The 21,095-nt window shown below is 40.2% G+C and overlaps 1 protein-coding gene across 1 annotated transcript in view; it reads right to left on the bottom strand.

Annotated features, from left to right (window-relative positions):
- The window catches only part of LOC145416351 (uncharacterized), a 165,128-nt gene that overhangs the window by 38,193 nt on the left and 105,840 nt on the right, over positions 1-21,095 (bottom strand). The window contains exon 2 of the mRNA XM_080285349.1: positions 16,948-17,255. Within this exon, the coding sequence (XP_080141475.1) occupies positions 16,948-17,255 (308 nt within the window). The remainder of the gene's footprint in view (positions 1-16,947; positions 17,256-21,095) is intronic.

The following is a 21,095-nucleotide window of genomic DNA, read 5'->3' on the forward strand; positions in this document are numbered from 1 at the left end:
AGAGAGAGAGAGAGAGAGAGAGAGAGAGAGAGAGAGAGAGAGAGAGTGTGTGTGTGTGTGTGTGTGTGTAAAAAAACCAGGACTTGACATGCCAACTGTGTGGCAAAGTTTGTGAATGCTGAACTGGCCTGCACAGTCACACACGCTGGCACCAGACACAGAAACACACCATCTTTGTTAGTATGGCAGCCGCCGTCTGCTGTAGTAGAATGACAGCTTTTATGTGTGTGTGTCCAAGTATTTACATATGATTATAGGAAATTATGTGTCTCTGTGCACAGGCGTGGGTTTACAGATTTTTGATACATATGTGGTAATTAGTATATGGTTCACTCACACAATATGTGTGAATGTACAGAACATTTCTATTGCAGTTGAGCAAAAATATGTTATGAATCAAATTTCCCTCTCCGTCTTGATAACTAGAAAATGAATAAAAGAAAGCATGCACTGGTTCAGATCAGAATGTGACTGTATGGTCTACCTTTCCATTTCCATTATTATTCTACTGGCTACCGATGCTGTGAAGCTTTCTTCAGGTTTTTTAATCCTACTTCTGTAATTTGTACTGTATGAACTTTAAGAACCGTAAGGTCTCTCTCTCTCTCTCTCTCTCTCTCTCTCTCTCTCTCTCTCTCTCTCTCTCTCTCCACATATATTTTTCCTCATCTCCTTATCAGTCTCTTTCATTTTTTTCTTTCTACCCCACCTGCCCGCCTCCCCATGTGCCCCACGCCCCTACCCCCACGAACCCTCCATCTCACCATTTGCCGTCACCACCAACTCGTTGCCTTACGACTAAAACTTGAAGCCAACCTACAAACTTTATTATGTTTCCTAAGTTATCTACAGCTGCATTTTTAATACACTCACCTGCATAAACCTGCTCACACGTACTCTTGACTTTCTGGAAATTTAAACCTTCAGTGTAATTTTCATTTTTTCCTTCCTGTGGACGATTTGATTTGAGTTGCTGGATTAGAAAAAGCCTCCATTATTGCCTGCAGCAGCGTAACGTCTTTTGTATGATACTCTTGGTACAGCACAGTACTTACAGACTACTGTACTCTAGTTGAATCTTTGGTAAAGAACCTCTTGGTACAGTACAGTACTTACAGACGACTGTACTCTAGTTGAATCTTTGGTAATGATACTCTTGGTACAGCACAGTACTTACAGACTACTGTACTCTAGTTGAATCTTTGGTAATGATACTCTTGGTACAGCACAGTACTTACAGACGACTGTACTCTAGTTGAATCTTTGGTAATGATACTCATGGTACGGTACAGTACTTACAGACGACTGTCCTCTAGTTGAATCTTTGGTAAAGAACCTCTTGGTACAGTACAGTACTTACAGACGACTGTACTATAGTTGAATCTTTGGTAATGATACTCATGGTACAGTACAGTACTTACAAACGACTATAGTTGAATCTTTGGCAATGAGGCGGCTATGAAGTCGTCATTATTCAACTGATTATGACCTTCGAATTTCATTATAGTGCCATCCAATACTCAAGGAGGATTATATTATACAACATGGGCTGACCAGCCTCTTATTTACTAAAGTTGCTTCTATTTCGTTGCCGCAGCCACCAGACGATTTAATACACACTACAGGAAACCTCTTGAAGTGGAGTGATGAATGGGTTCATGCGATGTCTAACACATCTCATGCTTCTTAGACGTGGATGATAAGTCTAAGTGGAAAAACCTTGGAGAGACCTTTGTCCTGCAGAGACTGGATGCAAGTAGCTTCTTAGACGTGGATGATAAGTCTAAGTGGAAAAACCTTGGAGAGACCTTTGTCCTGCAGTGACTGGATGCCAGTAGTTGATGCTGATGCTGGTGTAAAGACTGGAATGGGAGTAGTAAAGAAGGATGACGGTAATCAAGGAGGGAGGAAACGAAAAGAGAGAGAGAGAGAGAGAGAGAGAGAGAGAGAGAGAGAGAGAGAGAGAGAGAGAGAGAGAGAGAGAGAGAGAGAGAGAGAGAGAGAGAGAGAGAGAGAGAGAGAGAGAGAGAGAGAGAGAGAGAGAGAGATGAAGTGAAGCATAGAGCATTGGTGAGGAAGGGAAGAACTGGTAAAAAAAAAAAAAAAAAAAACTTTGGTAGGACCGCTGAGTTAAGGAAGAAGGAATGAGACAGAACTTGCAAAAGGAATGGAAGAAAAGAAAACGAGTAAGGAAAGACGAACTGAAGAAAGAAAAGGATGCTGAACGAGGAAAAAGTGAAGATGAAACGGGAAGACAAAGTAGAGTAAATGAAACACGAAAAAAGGAAAGGCAAGGGGTGAAGGAGGGAGTGAGGAAAGGAAAAGAGCAATGGGGAAGGTGATTAGTGAGTGATGATAACATGAAGATTATAAGTGATATAAGAAGCAGTGAGCACGGATAACAATGGCTCAGAAATTGAGACATGATGAAGGTAAAGCAGAGTTGGGTAATGTGAAGACGAGAATAGGAGGTAAGATAAAACCTGAGAAAACTAGTAATTAAGAGAAAAAGAGAAACTGAAATGAAAATGGAGAATAATAACTAAGGATGGAAATGGTGAACAAAGGGGAGTAAAAGTATGAAAAGCAGCAGCGAGAAAAGGGAAAAAAATTACTAAGAACTGAAGACAGCCAATCATAGAGATGTTAGATTGTCCATTGTCATCTGACTCGAATGTACAGCCTCTCAAGCTGACAATTAATTATACTGCACGTGTTAGGAAGTATCCAGTCATCAAAATCTGCGTGTTGACTACTGCTGCCATAGAGAAGCCGGCGGCAATATTCTTAAAACTCAGAAGGTTAAGGTGATAAGCGCTTCTCCTCTATTTTTGTCTCTCATTTGTGAAATTGTTTACATTTCTTATCTTCAAGCTGAATGCAATCTGTAATGTGGCAGGTAAGTTACCCACATCTAATGTCCACAGCTGTTATATAAATGACACAGAAATTAAGTCCTTGCTTATGTCATCGTCCTCTCAGTGATACAAATGTGACCACTGCAGTTCAATAATTTAACCAGCGTTAAAGGGAGTGGGTTGCATATCTTGACTGAACAAAGATGAACAAAGAATGGGATCAAACATAAATAACATAGTAAAGTACACAAATCCAGTTGTCACCGTGGCTAGACGCAACGTTGTGACTCAAGAGGCACCGGTCCCAGACGTGCAGTGGCACCTGGAGTCGCAGCCCCAGACAGGAATATACAGTGTGTTCCATACATAAGTTTCTCTTCCATTTCGCTGGCGATTCCTCGTTTGTTGCGAAGACGACTCATTAAATGTTATCAGTATCTACCTTGCATCATTTATTAATTTCCTCCTCGTACTGCCATACCCACTCACATACCAGTACACTATGTCGTGTCCACAACACAACATCTGGTGAGTTTCTTGTGGAGCACTTTTTACGAACTACCTTCTATTGTCACGAAGGAAAGTACGTCACCTGGTCAGCGGCGACTAACTCGAAAAATCCCCTTAGTCCGCCTAACCTGAAACGAACCAAACATCAAAACAGTGTCTCTTGGTGACAGCGGCATGGCAGGCACAAGGATAATCACAGGAGTGACGGAATCACAATTTAGTTTATGCAAAAGTTGACTAAAAAGAATCTCATGTTTACGTAGCACTGTATCAACGTTGTCAAGCGAAACTTTGTTAAATAATGTAGAAAGAATTGTAGTACTTAAACAGTTCCAGAAAATTCGGCAGGAGTAGACTGTAGCACCAGTCGACCATGACTGTACTCCCAAAGTAGATGGAAAGCTGGTGATAGGGAGAGCTGGAACTCACGTTTCCTCAGCCCTCGGGACTAGTTCCAGACCATTCCCGTTTGCTGAACATTTTCAGTGTCTCAGTAACACAGAGAGTAGGCCAGCATGCTCTCCAATACAAGTTTCTCTAATGGTCAACACAAAACTACAGGCATATTACACACTACACTTCCTATTCCAAATTAAACCAAAATGGCGTCACTGAACCAAGCCTTGGAGTATCCAGGGGGAGGGGGACCATAAACGCCCCAACATCCGCCCCTCTCCCGGTGACGACCCAGCGAGATGCCTGAAACCACTGTGTGACTCACTTCGTCTTCATTTCTGCAATATTCGCGGCCTTTCCTCTAACTTTCTCTCTGTTGAGCATCACCTCTTCCCCTCTAAACGTCACCTTCTCTTCCTAACTGAGACTCAGCTGTCTGAGGCAACTGATACCAAACCCTTCTCTGTATCCTCCTACTTTCTCTATACTCATTTCAAAGCCAAAGGTGATTCTTGCGTATTTGTACCCAACGACTTATCATACTCTCGTGTTCCTGAACTTGATTCTTCTGAATTCTCTACACTCTGACTTCGTCTTTCCTATCATTCTCTGACTAAATATTTCTGTCCTGTTTACTTATCCTCTAATTTTACTATGAAAAATTCTTTGACTATCTTACTTCTAAGATGGAACACATCCTATCTATTTATCCTTTCTCTGAAATTTCCATTCTAAGAGATATCAATGTTCACCACCACCTTTGGTTCTCCTCTCCTTTCACTGATCCACCCGGTGAACAAGCCTACACCTTTTCTATTCTTAATGACCTAGAGCAGCTTGTACATCACCCTACCCGTATCTCTGACCGCCTTGGAGAGAGATCCAACATACCTGACCTCTTCGTTACAACTAATCCTTCTGCTTATGCTGTAAAACTTTCCTCACCGCTGGGCTCCTCTGATATAACCTTATCACCTTAACCTGTCCTATCGCTCCAGTGTGGCCTGTGGACCCTTCAAAGAAACGTCGGTTGTGGCACTTTGGAGCTGCTGATTGGAAGGCCCTCAGTCAGTACTTCTTTGATTTTCCCTGGAATGATTATAGCTTTCATGGCCTAGAGCCATCTCAGTGTGCCTTGCACATTACGGGGATTATTCTCTCGGGCATGGAAGCATACATTACTTTCTCTTATCCACTGACAAATGAAAAAAAAAAAAAATGGTTTAATCACGCTTGTTCTGATGCTGTCCACAACAAGGAGAAGGCCTACGAAAGGTATCGGAGCCAACCCTTCCCTGAATCTCATCATTCTTATTCTTCCAGCTTCTTCTGACACCTTGCCAAAAACCTTTCTAACACCTTTACTTCATCATCCTTCCCTCCTCTTTTCCACTTTGATGGCTCTGTGGCTATTTCCTCTACTGATAAAGCAGATCTCTTAGCTCAGACTTTATCCTCCAATTCCACCTTAGATGATTCCAGCGCTGTCCCACCATCCCTTCCCCTTCTGACTTCATGGCCGACATTAAAATTTCTTCAATTGATTAAGTTTCTGTAATCACTGGCTTCAGTACTGACAAGGCATATTAGCCTGATGGGGGTCCCCCCTGTTGTCCTCAAGAACTGTGCTTCTGTGCTTACACCCTGCATAGGTAAACTCTTTCGCCTTTGCAACTTTCCTTCTTGCTGGAAGTTTGCTCTCATTCAGCGAGTCCCAAAGAAGGGTGACCATTCAAAGCCCTCTAACTATTGCCCAATTGCTTTAACATCTTGTATTTCAATAGTTTTCGAGTATATTCTTAATAAATATAATTTAAAGCATCTTTCCTATCGCAACCTTCTTTCTGATCGTCAGTATGGGTTCCGCAAGGGACGCTCCACTGGTGATCTCACCTACCATTCAGACTCCTGGTCATCCTCCTTTCGGGACTTTGGCGAAAGCCTTGCCATTGCACTTGACATCTCAAAGGCTTTCAATCGAGTCTAGCATAAATCTTTAATTTCCAAACTACGCTCCTATGGTTTCTATCCTTCTATCTGTGCCCTCATTTCTAGCCTCCTTTCAGGTCGTTCTATAGCTGTTGTTGTAGATGACCACCATTCTTCTCCTAGATCTATAAATAGAGGTGTTCCTCAGGGCTCTGGCCTATCTCCAACTCTCTTCCTTTTATTCTATGCTGTACATCTAACCCAATCCACTCATACGCTAATGACTCCAGTTTTGCGGGCTCGTTGCCTTTGGTTCCTTCTTCCTCACATTAAAAAAAAAAAAAACTTCACCTTACCACGCGTTTTCTGCAGCGTCCATCTCAGCAGTTACTTCAACAAACAGGGGATGAGGATATTGCACACCTAATGTCTGACTTGGCTCATATCTCTTATTGGGGTAAAAATAACTTTGTTGTTTTTAATGCATCCAAAACTCAGTTCTTACACTTATCAACCCGACAAAATCTTCCACAGGAGTATCCATTAATTTTTAACAATAGCCAGTTCAATCCTGCATCATCTTTAAACATACTTTGGGTTTCGTTCTCTCGGGATTTATCTTAGAAAGAACACATTACCTCTCTTCATACATCTGCTTCCAAGAGATTGGGTGTGCTAAGCCGACTTCGTACCTTCTTTACCCCTGAACAGTTGCTGACTTTATCCACGAGTTTTATTCGCCCGTGTGTAGAGTACAACCCTGTGTGGGGAGGCTCATCACACTTAGCTCTTCTGAACAGGGTGGACTCAAAGGTTTTTCATCTCATTAACTCCTGGTCATCCTCTTTTCGGGACTTTGGCGAAAGCTTTGCTATTGCACTTGACATCTCAAAGGCTTTCGATCGAGTCTGGCATAAATCTGCAATTTCCAAACTGCCCTCCTACGGTTTCTATCCTTCTATCTGTGCCTTCATTGCTAGCTTCCTTTCTGGTCGTTCTATAGCCGCTGTTGTAGACGACCATCGTTCTTCTCCTAGATCTATCAACAGTGGTGTTCCTCAGGGCTCTGTCCTATCACCAACTCTCTTCCTTTTATTCATCAATAATGATCTTCTAAGCTGTACATCTAACCCTATCCACTCATACGCTGATGACTCCACCCTTCACTTTTCCATTCAGTTCCCGCAACGCCCATCTCAACAGTAACTTCAACAAACAAGAGATGAAGCTATGGCACACCTAATGTCTGACTTGGCTCGTATCTCTGACTGGGGTAAAAATAATATGGTTGTTTTTAATGCATCTAAGACTCAGTTCTTACACCTATCAACCCGACAAAATCTTCCACAGGTACACCCACTAATGTTTAATAATATTCAGCTTAATCCTGCATCATCCTTGAACATGCTTGGGGTTTCATTTACTCGGGACTTATCTTGGAAAGATCATATTACATCTCTTGTAAAATCTGCTTCCAAGAGATTGGGTGTGCTAAGCCGACTCCACTCTTTCTTTACCCCTGCACAATTGTTGACTCTATACAGGGGTTTTATCCGCCCCTGTGTGGAGTACAACTCTCATGTGTGGGGAGGCTCCCCACATACAGCTCTTCTCAATAGGGTGGAGTCAAAGGCTTTTCGTCTCATTAACTCTCCTCCTCTTACTGACTCCCTTCAACCTCTGTCTCTTCGCCGCACTGTTGCATCTTTATCTCTTTTCTATCGCTACTTTAATGGTTACTGCTCCTCTGAACTGTCTGCTTTCATTCCTCCACCTCTACGATGGGCGCGTAGCACCCGTCTGGCAGCAAACTCTCATCCCTTCTCTGTCCAACTCTCTAATGCAAGAGTTAACCGTTACTCCCAGTCTTTCATTTATGCAACAGGTCAGCTCTGGAACTGTCTCCCTCTGTCTGTATTTCCTGCTGCCTATGATCTCCAGTCTTTCAAAGGCAGTGTGTCCAGGCATCTCAAAATGATCGGATCTTGAATTTGGCTCTCTATTGTATTGTTTTTCTCTTGGAGGGAACTGTTACTGCTGGCTCATGGCCTTTGGTTCCTTCTTCCTCGCATAAAAAAAAAAAAAAAAAACTATCTGCCTCTTACTGGCTCCCTTCAACTTCTGTCTCTCCGTCGCACTGTTGCATCTTTATCTCTTTTCTATCGCTACTTCAGTGGTCACTGCCCCTCCGAACTGTCTGCTTGCATCCCTTCACCAGTACGGAGGGCACGTAGCACCCATCTGGCAACAAGCTCTCATCCCTTTTCTGTCCAACTCTCTAATGCAACAGTTAACCGCTACTTTCAGTCCTTCATGTATGCAACAGGTCAACTCCGGAAATGTCTCCCTCTGTCTGTTTTTCCTACTGCCAACGATCTCCAGTCTTTCAAACGCAGTGTGTCCAGGTACCTTGAAATGAAGCGATCTTGAATTTGGCTCTCCGTTTTTTTTTTGTCTTTTTTTTTTTTGTCTTGGAGGAAGCAGTTTGCAGGCCCCTGGCCTTTAGCTCCTTCTTCATTGCATTGAAAAAATAAATAAATATCAACACAGCTCTTGACTAGGTGGCTCGGTATCAACACAGCTCTTGACTAGGTGGCTCGGTATCAACATAGCTCTTGACTAGGTGGCTCGGTGTCAACACAGCTCTTGACTAGGTGGCTCGGTATCAACACAGCTCTTGACTAGGTGGCTCGGTATCAACATAGCTCTTGACTAGGTGGCTCGGTCTCAGAGAACATCATCATGTCTGTCATTCCTGGTCAGCAGGAATATGACTCATAATATCGCTTCTTCGTAACATTTGGGATGCGGGGAGAAAGGTGAACTTATTTCATCTTATTGTAAAGTGTGTGTGTGTGTGTGTGTGTGTGTGTGTGTGTGTGTGTGTGTGTGTGTGTGTGTGTGTGTGTGTCTTATGGTTATTTTACACACACACACACACACACACACACACACACACACACACACACACACACACACACACAGATGATGACGCCCAGAGAGGGAAGGCTGAAGGAGCATGGGTAAAAAAAAAAAAAAAAAAAAGCTGTATTTTAGGAGCCCCAACCATCCCTCTCCCTCCCTCCCCCCCACACATATGAAAGCCAAGTTTCACCGAGGCGAATAAAGCAATGTAAATAATCAGAAACTAAGTAAGGTTAACGAAGAGCTGAGTCAGGCCAACAGGTCCCCCTCCACAATCTTCCACACGACTATCCTGTCCCCATCAGCAACAAACAACTTAGTCTTCCATCATCTAAAATACTTGGTGTCTCTTTTTTTTTTGCAGGAAATATATCCACTTCTGTGGGAAACCAAGAGCTCTCTCTCTCTCTCTCATATATATATATATATATATATATATATATATATATATATATATATATATATATATATAGATAGATAGATAGATAGATAGATAGTTAGATAGATAGATATAACTATCCATCTATCTGTCTATCTCTTCCATTGCAACTATTCAGTTGGTCATTCAACAAATTTTTTCAGTCTGTATCTTGTCGAGTCTTGTTGCAATGAGCAAGCAGTACCTGTAATATGGTGTGTAGTTGTTATTATAATATCATACGAGTATACGTATGAAGCGATGTTTGTGAGCAGTTGCAGTGTGGGAATATCATGCATGCATCGGTTACAGACGGTAGGTGAAAAAATGGAAGCCTGAGGAACACCATTACAGAAGTTTCGTGTTGATGATGACTTGCCCTGGAATGTTAAATGTGCTCGTCTGTCTGATGTGTAGTTTGCAAGCCAGCATTTGGTGCTGTTTTCAGTGTTTATGCTGCTGAATTCTCTTATAGTTTGCATCGTTGGTTGGCATCAAAGGTTTTACAAATATCTTCTGCTGTAAGAAGTATACATTGTGCGGATCTCGTGGAGTTGATGCCGCTGGATGCTGGCATAGTGGCTCATTAGTATGTTTGCTTGTTCTCTGTAAGAAGGAATGTGATGAGTGTTAGACGTGACGGCGGCCTGGGTGATGGATGTATACGTCTGTGATTTGGTGATACTATTATTTTAAAAAGCAGAGAGAAATCTGCGAGAGAGACTAAGTGTTGCTGTCTTCCCGTTTTCGGTTTTATATGTTCTGATTTTGCTGTTATTTTTCTTGTTTAACTGTTGGAGACTTGTATTAGTGTCGTGTGTGTGGGAAGAGGAAGTTATCCTTGAGTTGTGCGTTTATGAGGAGGGCGAGCCCTGGTGTAAAGTTTGGACTGTAGTGTCTTCTATTGCCTAGTGGGATGTGGTACTTGTCTGCGTTAAGTATGATGCTTTCAAATTTCATAGGTACTGTGTAATGAAATGCTATCCCGTTTCTTCAGTGAATTTAGTCCAGTTTCTTTTCTTGGTGTTTACGTAAGAAGTATGTGATCGTTCAGTGCAGAGTGCAAACCTAAGGTGATTAGGAGTTCAGTTACTGTTTGTCAAGCAGTGTTATGTTTCATTGTGGGTGAACAGAATGTTACGTCTGGGAACGAGGGGGGCAGTTTCCTTGCTGTTCAATACAGGTGTTTTGTAAGGGGTCATTGAGAATTGTCGTGTTGCAATGTCAAGACCTCATCTGTTGTTTTGGCTGTATTCATATCAGTCAGAGTTTTTAAAGCTTAAGTCCCAAGCAATGATACAATTAGATGCCAAACATTCAATCATATGCGGATATCATGAGGTTTTACTGTGCTGGCACAATGTGGAAGGTGGTGAAGAAATGTATATGTTGAAAAATAATGATATCCTGTCTTTGACCAGTTCAACTCCCTTCCCATTCGAATTATTTAGGGTTCCCACTTTCACCTGGGCTACCATTTTTAGGCGGGCCCGCCCATGACCAGGTAACCTTTGCCTATTTCCCACAGGAGTCAGGCGAGATCCCTAGACATCGCCTATGGGGTACGCCATAGCAATTTGAAAGACTTTTCTCGTTTTATTTGCCATTTTCTTTTGGCTTCGGCTGGTTTTACCCCCAGAGGCCCTTTGTGACACTAACGCTTCTTATTTATCAGGGCTTATAAACAGCACTGAGTTGTACTGTTTGCATCCCCGAAACTGAGAGAGTGCTTTTAGTCTGACTGCTGCTAATAGGCCCTTGCAGTACGGCCCCCGCTCAGTCTCAGCAGCACTTAAGCCTGCTCAGCACTGGCCATAGCACTTCGCGAATAGGCTCATCTCCATCCTTAAAGAACCACAGCCGCCTTTTCTGGCTGGGATTATGTCTTAATAGGGTCTCAGCAAAGATGGAGGATAAAGTATCTTCCGACCTCCTCTGTGTCCTTCTTGTCTCTACTCTTGAAGAGCCACACCCATTTTTTCAGCTGAGACTACAGCTTAAGAGAGTCTCAGGGGAGGTGGGGGATGAGGCAGCCTGGCCGACCTCCTCCGTCCCCTCCTCGTCCCTACTCTCGAAAGGCCACTTCAGCTTTTTCCAGCTTGGGTTCTGGCCCAAGAGGGTCTTGGGAGACGTGGAGGATAAAGTGGCCTTGGCATCCTACTTTGCGCCCTCCTCCTTTCTACCCCAGAAGACCTACCACCTTTTCTGGTAGGGGATCTGGCTCAAGAGGGTTTCAGGACATACGGGAGTGCTGTAAGTCTGACTGCTGCTAGTAGGTCCTTATTAGTCGGGTTGCACCTACCTAGTATGTCCCTAATAAGTCAAAGCAACACTCAAGCCCGCCCACCACTTCATGGTAGCAATCCATGAGTAGGGTTGTTTCTTGCAAGAATGCAGAGTCTATTTTGTGGTTGTTAGGAAAGTTGATCAGTTCCTGCTCTTTGCAGTAAAGACTATCAACATTTACTTGAAAGGTCTTTAGTTTGCATGTTTAGGGTGGTGTATGTGTGTATAGTACAAGTCTGTAATACACATGTTTGTGCATCGGGGCCGAGACAAGGTAGTCAACTGTATATGGGGGTTGGGGAGTGGGGGAAGTTGTTTGGTGTGACGTGAAGTATGTCGGGGAATTAGCACATTTACATCGGTTTCTCTCTTGTGTTTGTCTTCTTAGTCTTGGTTGTTTTGTTTTCATCCACGTGATATTTCTTTGTTTCTAAATCTGTTTCACTAAAAAGTAAGTTTCCAATTGTATCTTCAGTATTTTCTATATATGGCCGTCAGAAGTATACTGATTATTGCATACATTTTTTATATTCTGGACAAAAAAGTTGGAAATGCTTTAGTGTCTCATCTTCACTTCCACATAAACAGTTCGTTGTGTTCTTTCCTGTAAATCTGTTTATGTCATTTAGAGGCAGAACAGTTGCTCGTCTTTTATATAACGTTACTGATGCCCGTGTTTTGTCATAAATTTTGCTTTCATTTTTTATTATATTTTCCAGGTCTGGTATACTCTGAAACCTGATTTCTCCGTCAATTTCATTTTCCATTTTTTTTCTTGACCCAGTCTGTAATTTTCTTCTGTATGTCTTCTTTCATCATGTCTACAACTTTATGGCTTAAACTTGTTTCTTGTGCATATCTGTTCACTCCTTTAATCCACTTGTAGTTTCTTGTTATTTTCATTTCTTCAACTCTGCTGCTCAGTAGCGTGTTTCTAACTCTTTGATCTTCACTCCTTTTCTCTAATACTGATTTAAGGTATCGTATCTTTCCTCCTACTGACCTTGACCTTATCAGTGAGAATCCTCTCTCTCCTTTGTGTTGCCATCTGGGCATACCTGGGAGCTCTTAGTACTTGGATATATACTTGATTTTCAATCCGTTGTAGCTTCCTGATCTCCATTCCATTCACATGTATTACGTTTGTTCCATATAATATGACAGGTAGTGCTACACTTTTCCTGAAATTCTTTGCAATCAGTAACTTATTACAGTTTTGAAGCATTATAGAGTAAGCTCGGTTGGCCATTTATGTGCTGTTTTTGCAGCCTGTAAAATAATGTCTGGTATTACATGTATGTCTAGGTACTTGAAGCTTGAAGTTACATGAATGTTTTCTGTGTTCTGGTTGATCCTCCATATTTTTTATTGTTATAGTATTTTGATCTTTCTTGATTTCGAGTCCTTAGTCTTTACTTGGTTGTATGAGTATATTTATTTGTTTATTTATTTGCTTCTTGTAAGAAGTGGCTGAGTTGTGGCCCGTCATCTACAAAGTACAGTGCGTTTATATTAATCTGATCATTTTGAAAGCCTTTGCTCCTGCTTTCTGTTTCTCTGAGTATCTGATAGGTTATGAGTTTACGTAGAGCTGTGGATCCAGTACACAGCTGTCTTATGCCACTTGTTACTGATATTGCTGTCTCTGTCTCCCAGTAATGTTACATAGGTTTTGTCCTTTTCACTGATTGTTTTTAGATTGTCAATTATTTTTGGGTATATTCCTTATTCTTTAAAGATTTTTATTACTGCGCCCCTTTGTTTTAGAATCAAAGGCTTTGCTGTAGTCTGTGGAGGCTACTGTTAATGCTCGTTTTCCTATATAGTGCTGTAAATTCATAAGGTTGTTTTCTATCCTTCTCTCCTTTGAAAATCCAGCTTGTGTTTCTTGCATATCATTGCTGTTTGTTACGTGGCTTTCAATCTTTTGTTTTATGAGTGGAAATCTCATGGGGTAGCTTGTCATTACAATGGGTCTCAGATTTTACACAGTTGGATTATTTTTTCTTTATCAATATTGTCTGTGAGGTTTTCCACTCTGCTGGTATCTCTCCATTTTCTTGTATCTGGTTATAGAAGTCAGTCATCTTTCTTATGCAAACATCATTAACCATTACCGATTTATATATTTCAGGCTTATTTTATCTTTCCAGCAGCTTTTTTATTCTTTAGTATGCCTTTTGTCTCTCGTAGTCAGTCACTGGGGTTATATTTTTATCGTTTCGGTGTACCACGTCTATATAGTCAATCAGCACTCTCGGGAAAGGTTTGTCAGCTTCAGTGGCTACTAAGTTCGGTGCGTTGTAGATTTATTTATCTTATTACCCAACCCTGCTCCGGAGGGGCTCGTGGACGGGTATTGTTTTCACTTGGTTTGTCTGTTTGTTTGTCTGTCAGTAAACAACTTTATGCGAAAACTACCGGTGCTATTTTGACTAAAATTACAGGGATGATGGGCTATGACTTTCTCATCACCTGATTCAATTTGGGGCCAAATTGGGCCACAGTCCAGGCAATAGGCCAAAAAAATGTAGAAGAACGATTAGGGATAAAAATCGTTGTTTCGCCATAACTCCTTTCAAATTCGTCATATCTACGTGAAACCAAAACCTAAAGGCGCATCTATCAAATCTGTATCCAAAAAAATGCCCCATTACATCCGGGGGTCACCCCCTAGTTAGCGGTATGAGGGTCAATGTCGGGTGGGTCGGGCCTAAAATTTCAAATGGGCATAAAATCGTCAACTTTCACCTAATTTATTCCAAATTTGATATGTGACATATATGACTAGATATCCTGTTGTGTTTATGTCAGCACTAAAATGACTGCCGCAGAAGGGTTTGCTGTGCCTTGGTACCGCTTCTTTTTTTCTTTTGTTTGAGGGTTCCACATGTTAGGTACGTACACGGTTTTATTTATTTATTTATTTATTTTTTTATACAGAACTGCTTCCAATAGTCTTCCGTTGTTAATTGTTTCATATTTTGCATGTATTCTTTCGTCACTGTCGTGTAGTATTAAATCTGTTTCATTTTTCTGATGTTTTCTCCTTAGTTAACTGATGTGTACCCAAATGTTTTTTCCTCTGTCTTTACTTTTTTGTATCTCTTGCGTTACTTTATCTTCATGTTTGCAGATTTCTTCCTTTACCATGCATTTAACTTACTTCTTCAGATCCATATACTTATTGTACCACTCTTTTCTTTCCAACTCTATATTTACGTTTCTTCTTTTCTTATTTAGATCTTTCTTTGTTCTTACCCTTCTCCTCACCTTTTCATTTATCCAAAATGATTCACGTTGTTTGTTACAGTTCTGTCTTCATTTTTGAGTGTGGTGCATGTGAGGTGGCTCTATTTATTGCAAGGGTTACACTGAACGAATTCACGTGTTTATCTACTGCTTGTGATGTGCTGATAGCAAACTGGGCAAAAGTATCGTGTACAGTACAAAGCCCAGAATTAATCTCCGGCAAGTGTGAGGAGGAAGGAATTGACTGCCGGAGAATCACTTTCTCCAGTGTAAAATGGCGCAGAGGACAGTCATCCCTATGCGAAGATTCCTCTCGCACCCCCCAGGCCAACCATGGTCTTTCCCAAGGCCCATAAAACCAAGAGGTCAACTCAGCAGCCAGAGTACGCATGTAGGCGGGGTTTGGGTTTGGCAAGCCGTGACGTAGCGGGTAGGACTCGAGTGGCCAGATGTCACCGTCTCTCTCTCTCTCTCTCTCTCTCTCTCTCTCTCTCTCTCCACTGTTGAATTTTTTTCCATTACTCGTCTTTTTTTCCCATTACCTAAACCTTTTTTTCACACGCCTACTGTTCGTTGTTGCTGTCATCAGGGTTGAAATGAAGCGGTTAATAATCACGAATAATCGTGAAATTATTGTTCTTGTCAGGAGATCGTCATTAAGGAATATATATATATATATATATATATATATATATATATATATATATATATATATATATATATGAGAGAGAAAGAGAGAGAGAGAGAGAGGAAGAATGAATCACTGCCAACAGTTGCCAGTTAGGTATATTATTTCGTGAATTGGGTGTGTGTGAAATGCCCAAGTTATTCTAACTCTCCGTTAACTACTTGAGAACATAAGAAGGGAAGATAACAACGTATCTCCCAGCTCATTTTAACATGACAAAATTAACATTTATTGTCTTGAAACAATATGATAGTAACACTGGAAGGATTATGAGTGAGGTCAAGGCCATACTTTACTTAACCTCTCTTTCTCTCTCCCTCTCTCTCTCTCCCTCTCTCTCTCTCAAATTAAAATGGATAGCACAAATACATGTAAAAATGATAAAAAAAATATTACATAATAGTAATAATAATAATAATAATAATAATAATAATGTTTAAACTACAGTAATAATAATATTAATAACCACCATCAGCACCAGTGTGAAAATAGTAAATTATTTTAGAGGTATGGTTAAGGCAATAATTTACCCTTTCCCTCTCTCTCTCTCTCTCTCTCTCTCTCTCTCTCAAACCAAGAAGCTTTCAACCTATTGTCTCTGCATATTTATTATTATTATTTATATTATTTATATTATTATTATTATTATTATTATTATATAAACATTCTGTGCCTGTTCTGATAGGTAAACGAAGCGGTGGTACGGCCCCGGGTCTGAATCTTATTTGATCTGAAGGTACTGGTAGTCCTAGTAACTCATATTTAAGACTTCTTTCGTATGCTGTAGCTTCAAAATGGCGCTGCATATATACGATGTGGCAGGACTCATATCATTTCGTCGTTTGCATACATTAATCCATTTACACCTCAGTTCCTCGTCTTTGAGAAGTAATATTGCCATCTTTTACACATACTGAGTGGCAGCCAAAGACTGCACAAGTATTGGGCACTCTGCATTAACAGATGTCGCACCAGAAAACAAGAGTTCCCACTGATAGGTACTCTGTACTTGACATGCCTAGACTGATCTCTGCTGACTTGTACTACCCTCAGTCTTCCCTTTCTGTGACGTCACGCCACTTTAGACCCACCTCCTGCGCCAACCTGTACCAATTTAGCACGCTGGCGTGCTGACCTCTTGGTTCTATGGGCCTTGGTCTTTCCTGCAGGACGCAGAAGACGAAGGGAAGTAAAGAAGTTTGGTCCCACTTGACGAAGTTACAGTCTCCGTTGCTGATGCTCCTATTCCATTCCCTGTCGCGGAAAGGCTCACCCTTCAGAGCAGTGTGTTCATAGCAAATAGGGAAAGAACAGGAGATTCAGTTACATATGAAAGAGCAGAAAATTACTTTCCCACCTCTCTCAAGAGCAAACATAAACATCCAGTTGTTGTGAGCAATACGTTTCAAGAACTCTGAACGTTTAGTACACATCAAGTGTTCGGAAATAATACGAAAGCCTGGATAATAACTGAATAAAAATAATGATTTAATGCTCATTCGAAAAATAAATAAAAATGGGCTCGATGGCAAACAGACATACCTGGCATACCTACAGATCCTTCACGCGTGAAAATACTGTTAAAGATAAAACAGAGTGCAGATCTAGGGATACACAGGGGCTGCTATACTGTAACAGGGTTCCCTAAAGCTGACAATCAAGAGTTCCAAGGGTGGACCCATTACCTTGAAGTCGGTGTAGGAAGACGAAAGGCTAAGGAGAGAGACGTTCACAGAGAGCTGCACATCGTGGTGGTACTTTCTGCAACTGGGGCACCGAATGGCATCCACCATCAACAGGCCACAATCATCATCATCATCATCATCATCATTAATATGGGAGTATCCATAATCGTGGTGAGGCTTTGCAACAGCAGCCAGGCATGAACGGCAGAAGGTGTGGCCACATGGAAGAGCCACTGGTTCTCGTAAACCCGCCTTGTACACCTCCAAGCATACACCACAGGTCACAGTCTCCCGCATCCCCTTCATGCCTGTGAAAATGTGTCATGTGAGTTTTATGTTACACACACACACAAACACACACACACACACACACACATTAAATACATATAGCCTAAAATATATATATATATATATATATATATATATATATATATATATATATATATATATATATATATATATATATATATATATATATATATATATATATATATATATATACATAGTGGAGTACGGAGATTTCGTGTATTATTTCAAGATAATGTTCACGGTAATACAGGAGTGGGGAATGTGAAAGTCCATGTAACACTCCAATACCATCTCTTGGATGTCAACTAGTGAATAAATTGTTATAACGTTCAACACAAATGTTTGATTTTAACATGAAAATGAAAACAAAACAGTCTCTAAATGAAACAACTAAATGAATTTCCTAAGTGTACATAGTAAAATGAATATAAAAATCAATATTAGAAATATTAGAAATATAATTACAATGCCTACGGATCAGTAGATATATAATAAACATAAACGGAACAACATAATACCCAAATTATAATGGATATCGATAAACTCATATCATTTATTTGCACTTTCCTCCTCCGCCATTTATCTTTACTATAGTCTCGCTCTCTCTCTCTCTCTCTCTCTCTCTCTCTCTCACTCTAATAATTATAATAATAAAACACACACACACACACACACACACACACACACACACACACACACACACACATACATTTTTTTTACAAAGTAATAGGATAGCAACGTTGGGTCTTGTTAGTACTTGGATGGGTGACCGCCTGGGAACACCAGATGCTGTTGGCATCCCTACGTGTCAAGTGGGGTTGGTGGAGGATTAGTGCCCCTCCCTGTAAAACAATGAACTCTAAGCCCTTGGCCACCCCGTTAGGGATACATGGCGTCTGGCAATGGATGAATGGATGAATGAATAGGATTGCAGGTACGAAAGTGGTACATAAACAGGAGGGAATAAAAAGGAGGAAGGTAGTAGAACCAAATCATGACAAGTATATAAACAAGATGATTAAGTTGATGTACTCAAATGTGGATGGAATGGTATCTAAATTATTAGAGATGAATGATTATGTCAGAGAAAATGAACCACATATAATATGCCTAACTGAAACAAAATTAACACCAAGGATATCAAATGACATCCTAAACTTAGAGGAATATAATATATGGAGAAGAGATAGGAACTTAAAAAAAAGGAGGAGGAATTATAATATTAACTAAGAAAAATCTGAAAGTCAAAGAAATAGAACTAGATATACCCTCACAAGTAGAACTGATTGCAGTAGAGATCAATACATCTGACACCCGAGTCAAACACATGGGAAAGAGACGAGTATGAGGACCTGGCAGAGAATACAATTCAGAGTTTAAGATCATTACTACATAAAATGGAAGAGAAATCGGAAAGAATTATACAGGAGATTTTAATATAGATATAAATTGAAATACTCTAGATATAATAAGCCAAGAAAGCTGTTGGGACCAAAAGCTCCTGGATCTCGTACAAGAGTTTTCCCTAATGCAACATGTAAGGGAAAGCACCAGAAAAAGAGGACTCGATGTACCCTCAGTGCTATATCTTATATTTACTAGGCAAGAAAACGATATTGACAATTTAATATACCACCCTTCATTCGGCAAAAGCGACCATGCAGTACTAAATTGCAACTTCAGGATAGCATATGACATAGTTAACAGCAATGAAAGTTACAAAAAGAGCCTAAACTATAAAAAGGGAAACTATCATGACCTAAAGAAGTGCTTCTTAGAAACTGATTGGGGAAAGGAGCTTAGAGGACAAGATTTAAATGCTATATATAAAAAATTCTGTGAACTTTATGAAATAGGAGTCCAGAAGTACATCCCACAGCACAAAGATGCAGAAAAGAAAATAAAGAAATGGTTCAATACAGAATCTAAAAAATCAAAAGAAAAAAGAGATTTGCTGTGGAATAGATACAGAAGACACAATAGTGAAAGGGCATATAATAGTTACAAACAGGCAAGAAACGATTATACAAGAATAAGGAGGGAAGCCCAAAAACAGTTTGAGGAGGATATCATAAATAAAAGTAGTGATCAACCGAAGCTATTTTACAGGTACATCTGAAGCAAAACCAAAGTAAAAGATAAAATACAATCCATTACGGACGAGGGAATCATCTATACACAAGAGAGGGATATTTGTGAAGCACTAAACAAGAAATTCCAATCAGTTTTTACAGAGGAAAAAATTTTTGAGAGGGATTATGTGGAACATGCATGCCCACACATACTACTAGATATACAACATCAGAAAAAGTAATACAGGAGGAGCTAAGTAAATTAGACAAAGGAAAAGCAAATGGCCCTGATGAATTTTCATGTTGGGTACTACGAGAATGTGCAAAGGCGTTAAGTAAACCATTATTTTTAATTTTCAAGAAATCCTTGAGTCAAGGTAAACTACCTGATATTTAGAAGAAAGCAAACATTGTTCCCTTATTCAAGAAAGGGAATAGACAAAATCCACTCAATTACCGACCAGTATCACTAACCAGTGTCGTAAGCAAGGTATTAGTAAAACTTATAAGAAAAGCTTGGGTAAATCATCTAGAAGAACACAATATGATAACAGAAAGACAATTTGGTTTCAGAAAAGGAAAATCATGTGTTACTAATCAGCTAAGCTACTATGACAGAGTAAAAGACACATTACAGGAAAGAGAAGGACGGGTGGATAGTATCTATTTAGATTTCAAGAAAGCATTTGACACATTACCACACCAAAGACTTTTATGGAAACTGCATCATCAAGGAGGAATTCGAGGCAAACTGTATTGTTGGATGCAAGATTTTCTCATAAGAAGAGAAATGAGAACAGTACTAAGGGGAAATTACTCACCATGGAGAGAAGTGACTAGTGGAGTACCACAGGTCTCAGTGCTGGCACCAGTCATGTTTTTAGTGTATATAAATGATATAGACAGTAACACTGGGAATGAAGGCTATCTAAATATGTTTGCAGATGATGCAAAAGAAGAATTACGAACACAGACTCCCGTAAAGACCTACAAGAAGAATTAAATAAACTTCATGAATGGAGTAATACATGGCAAATGGAATTCAATGTGGACACGTGTCATGTAATCAAGTTTGGTAAGAGTGGAAAAAGACCTGATTGGGATTATACGTTAGGAAATAAAACCCTACACACATCAGAAAGAGAAAAGAACCTAGGTGTGATTATCAATAACAGACTATCTCCGGCTGACCACATCAGTGAGAAGGTACGGAACATGTATACACTGCTTGCAAATATGAGAATAACATTCACATACATAAATGAAGACATGCTAAGAAAGATAATAACATTATTCATTAGACCAACTCTGGAGTATGCATCAGTAGTCTGGAGTCCTCATCTCAAAAAAACACATAGACAAGATTGAAAAAGTTCAAAGGGCCGCTACAAGATGGTTACCAAGCTTAAGGGATCTAAGCTACGAAGAAAGACTAAATAAACTGAATCTACCAACACTACAGGAAAGAAGGAAAAGAGGTGACATGATTATGCTATATAAATGCATATCAGGGAAGGAGAAAATAGACATAAATGATTACTTAACCTATGAGGAAGCATCAGCATGAGGACACTGCAAAAAAAACTGCATAAGGAGAAAGGTGATAAAGACGTAAGGAAATTTAGTTTCCCAAATAGAGCAATTGATCAGTGGAATGCACTACCGAATGAAATAGTGTGCCAAAACAATTCACAGTTTTAAGGATATGTATGATAAATATGGTTTAAGACACGGGACAGTACGAACTTGACTCATTCCTGTAAAGAT

This window comes from Coenobita brevimanus, chromosome 105, assembly GCF_032717465.1.
Source record: "Coenobita brevimanus isolate Jiangsu-jjx chromosome 105, ASM3271746v2, whole genome shotgun sequence".
NCBI lineage: Eukaryota > Metazoa > Arthropoda > Malacostraca > Decapoda > Coenobitidae > Coenobita > Coenobita brevimanus.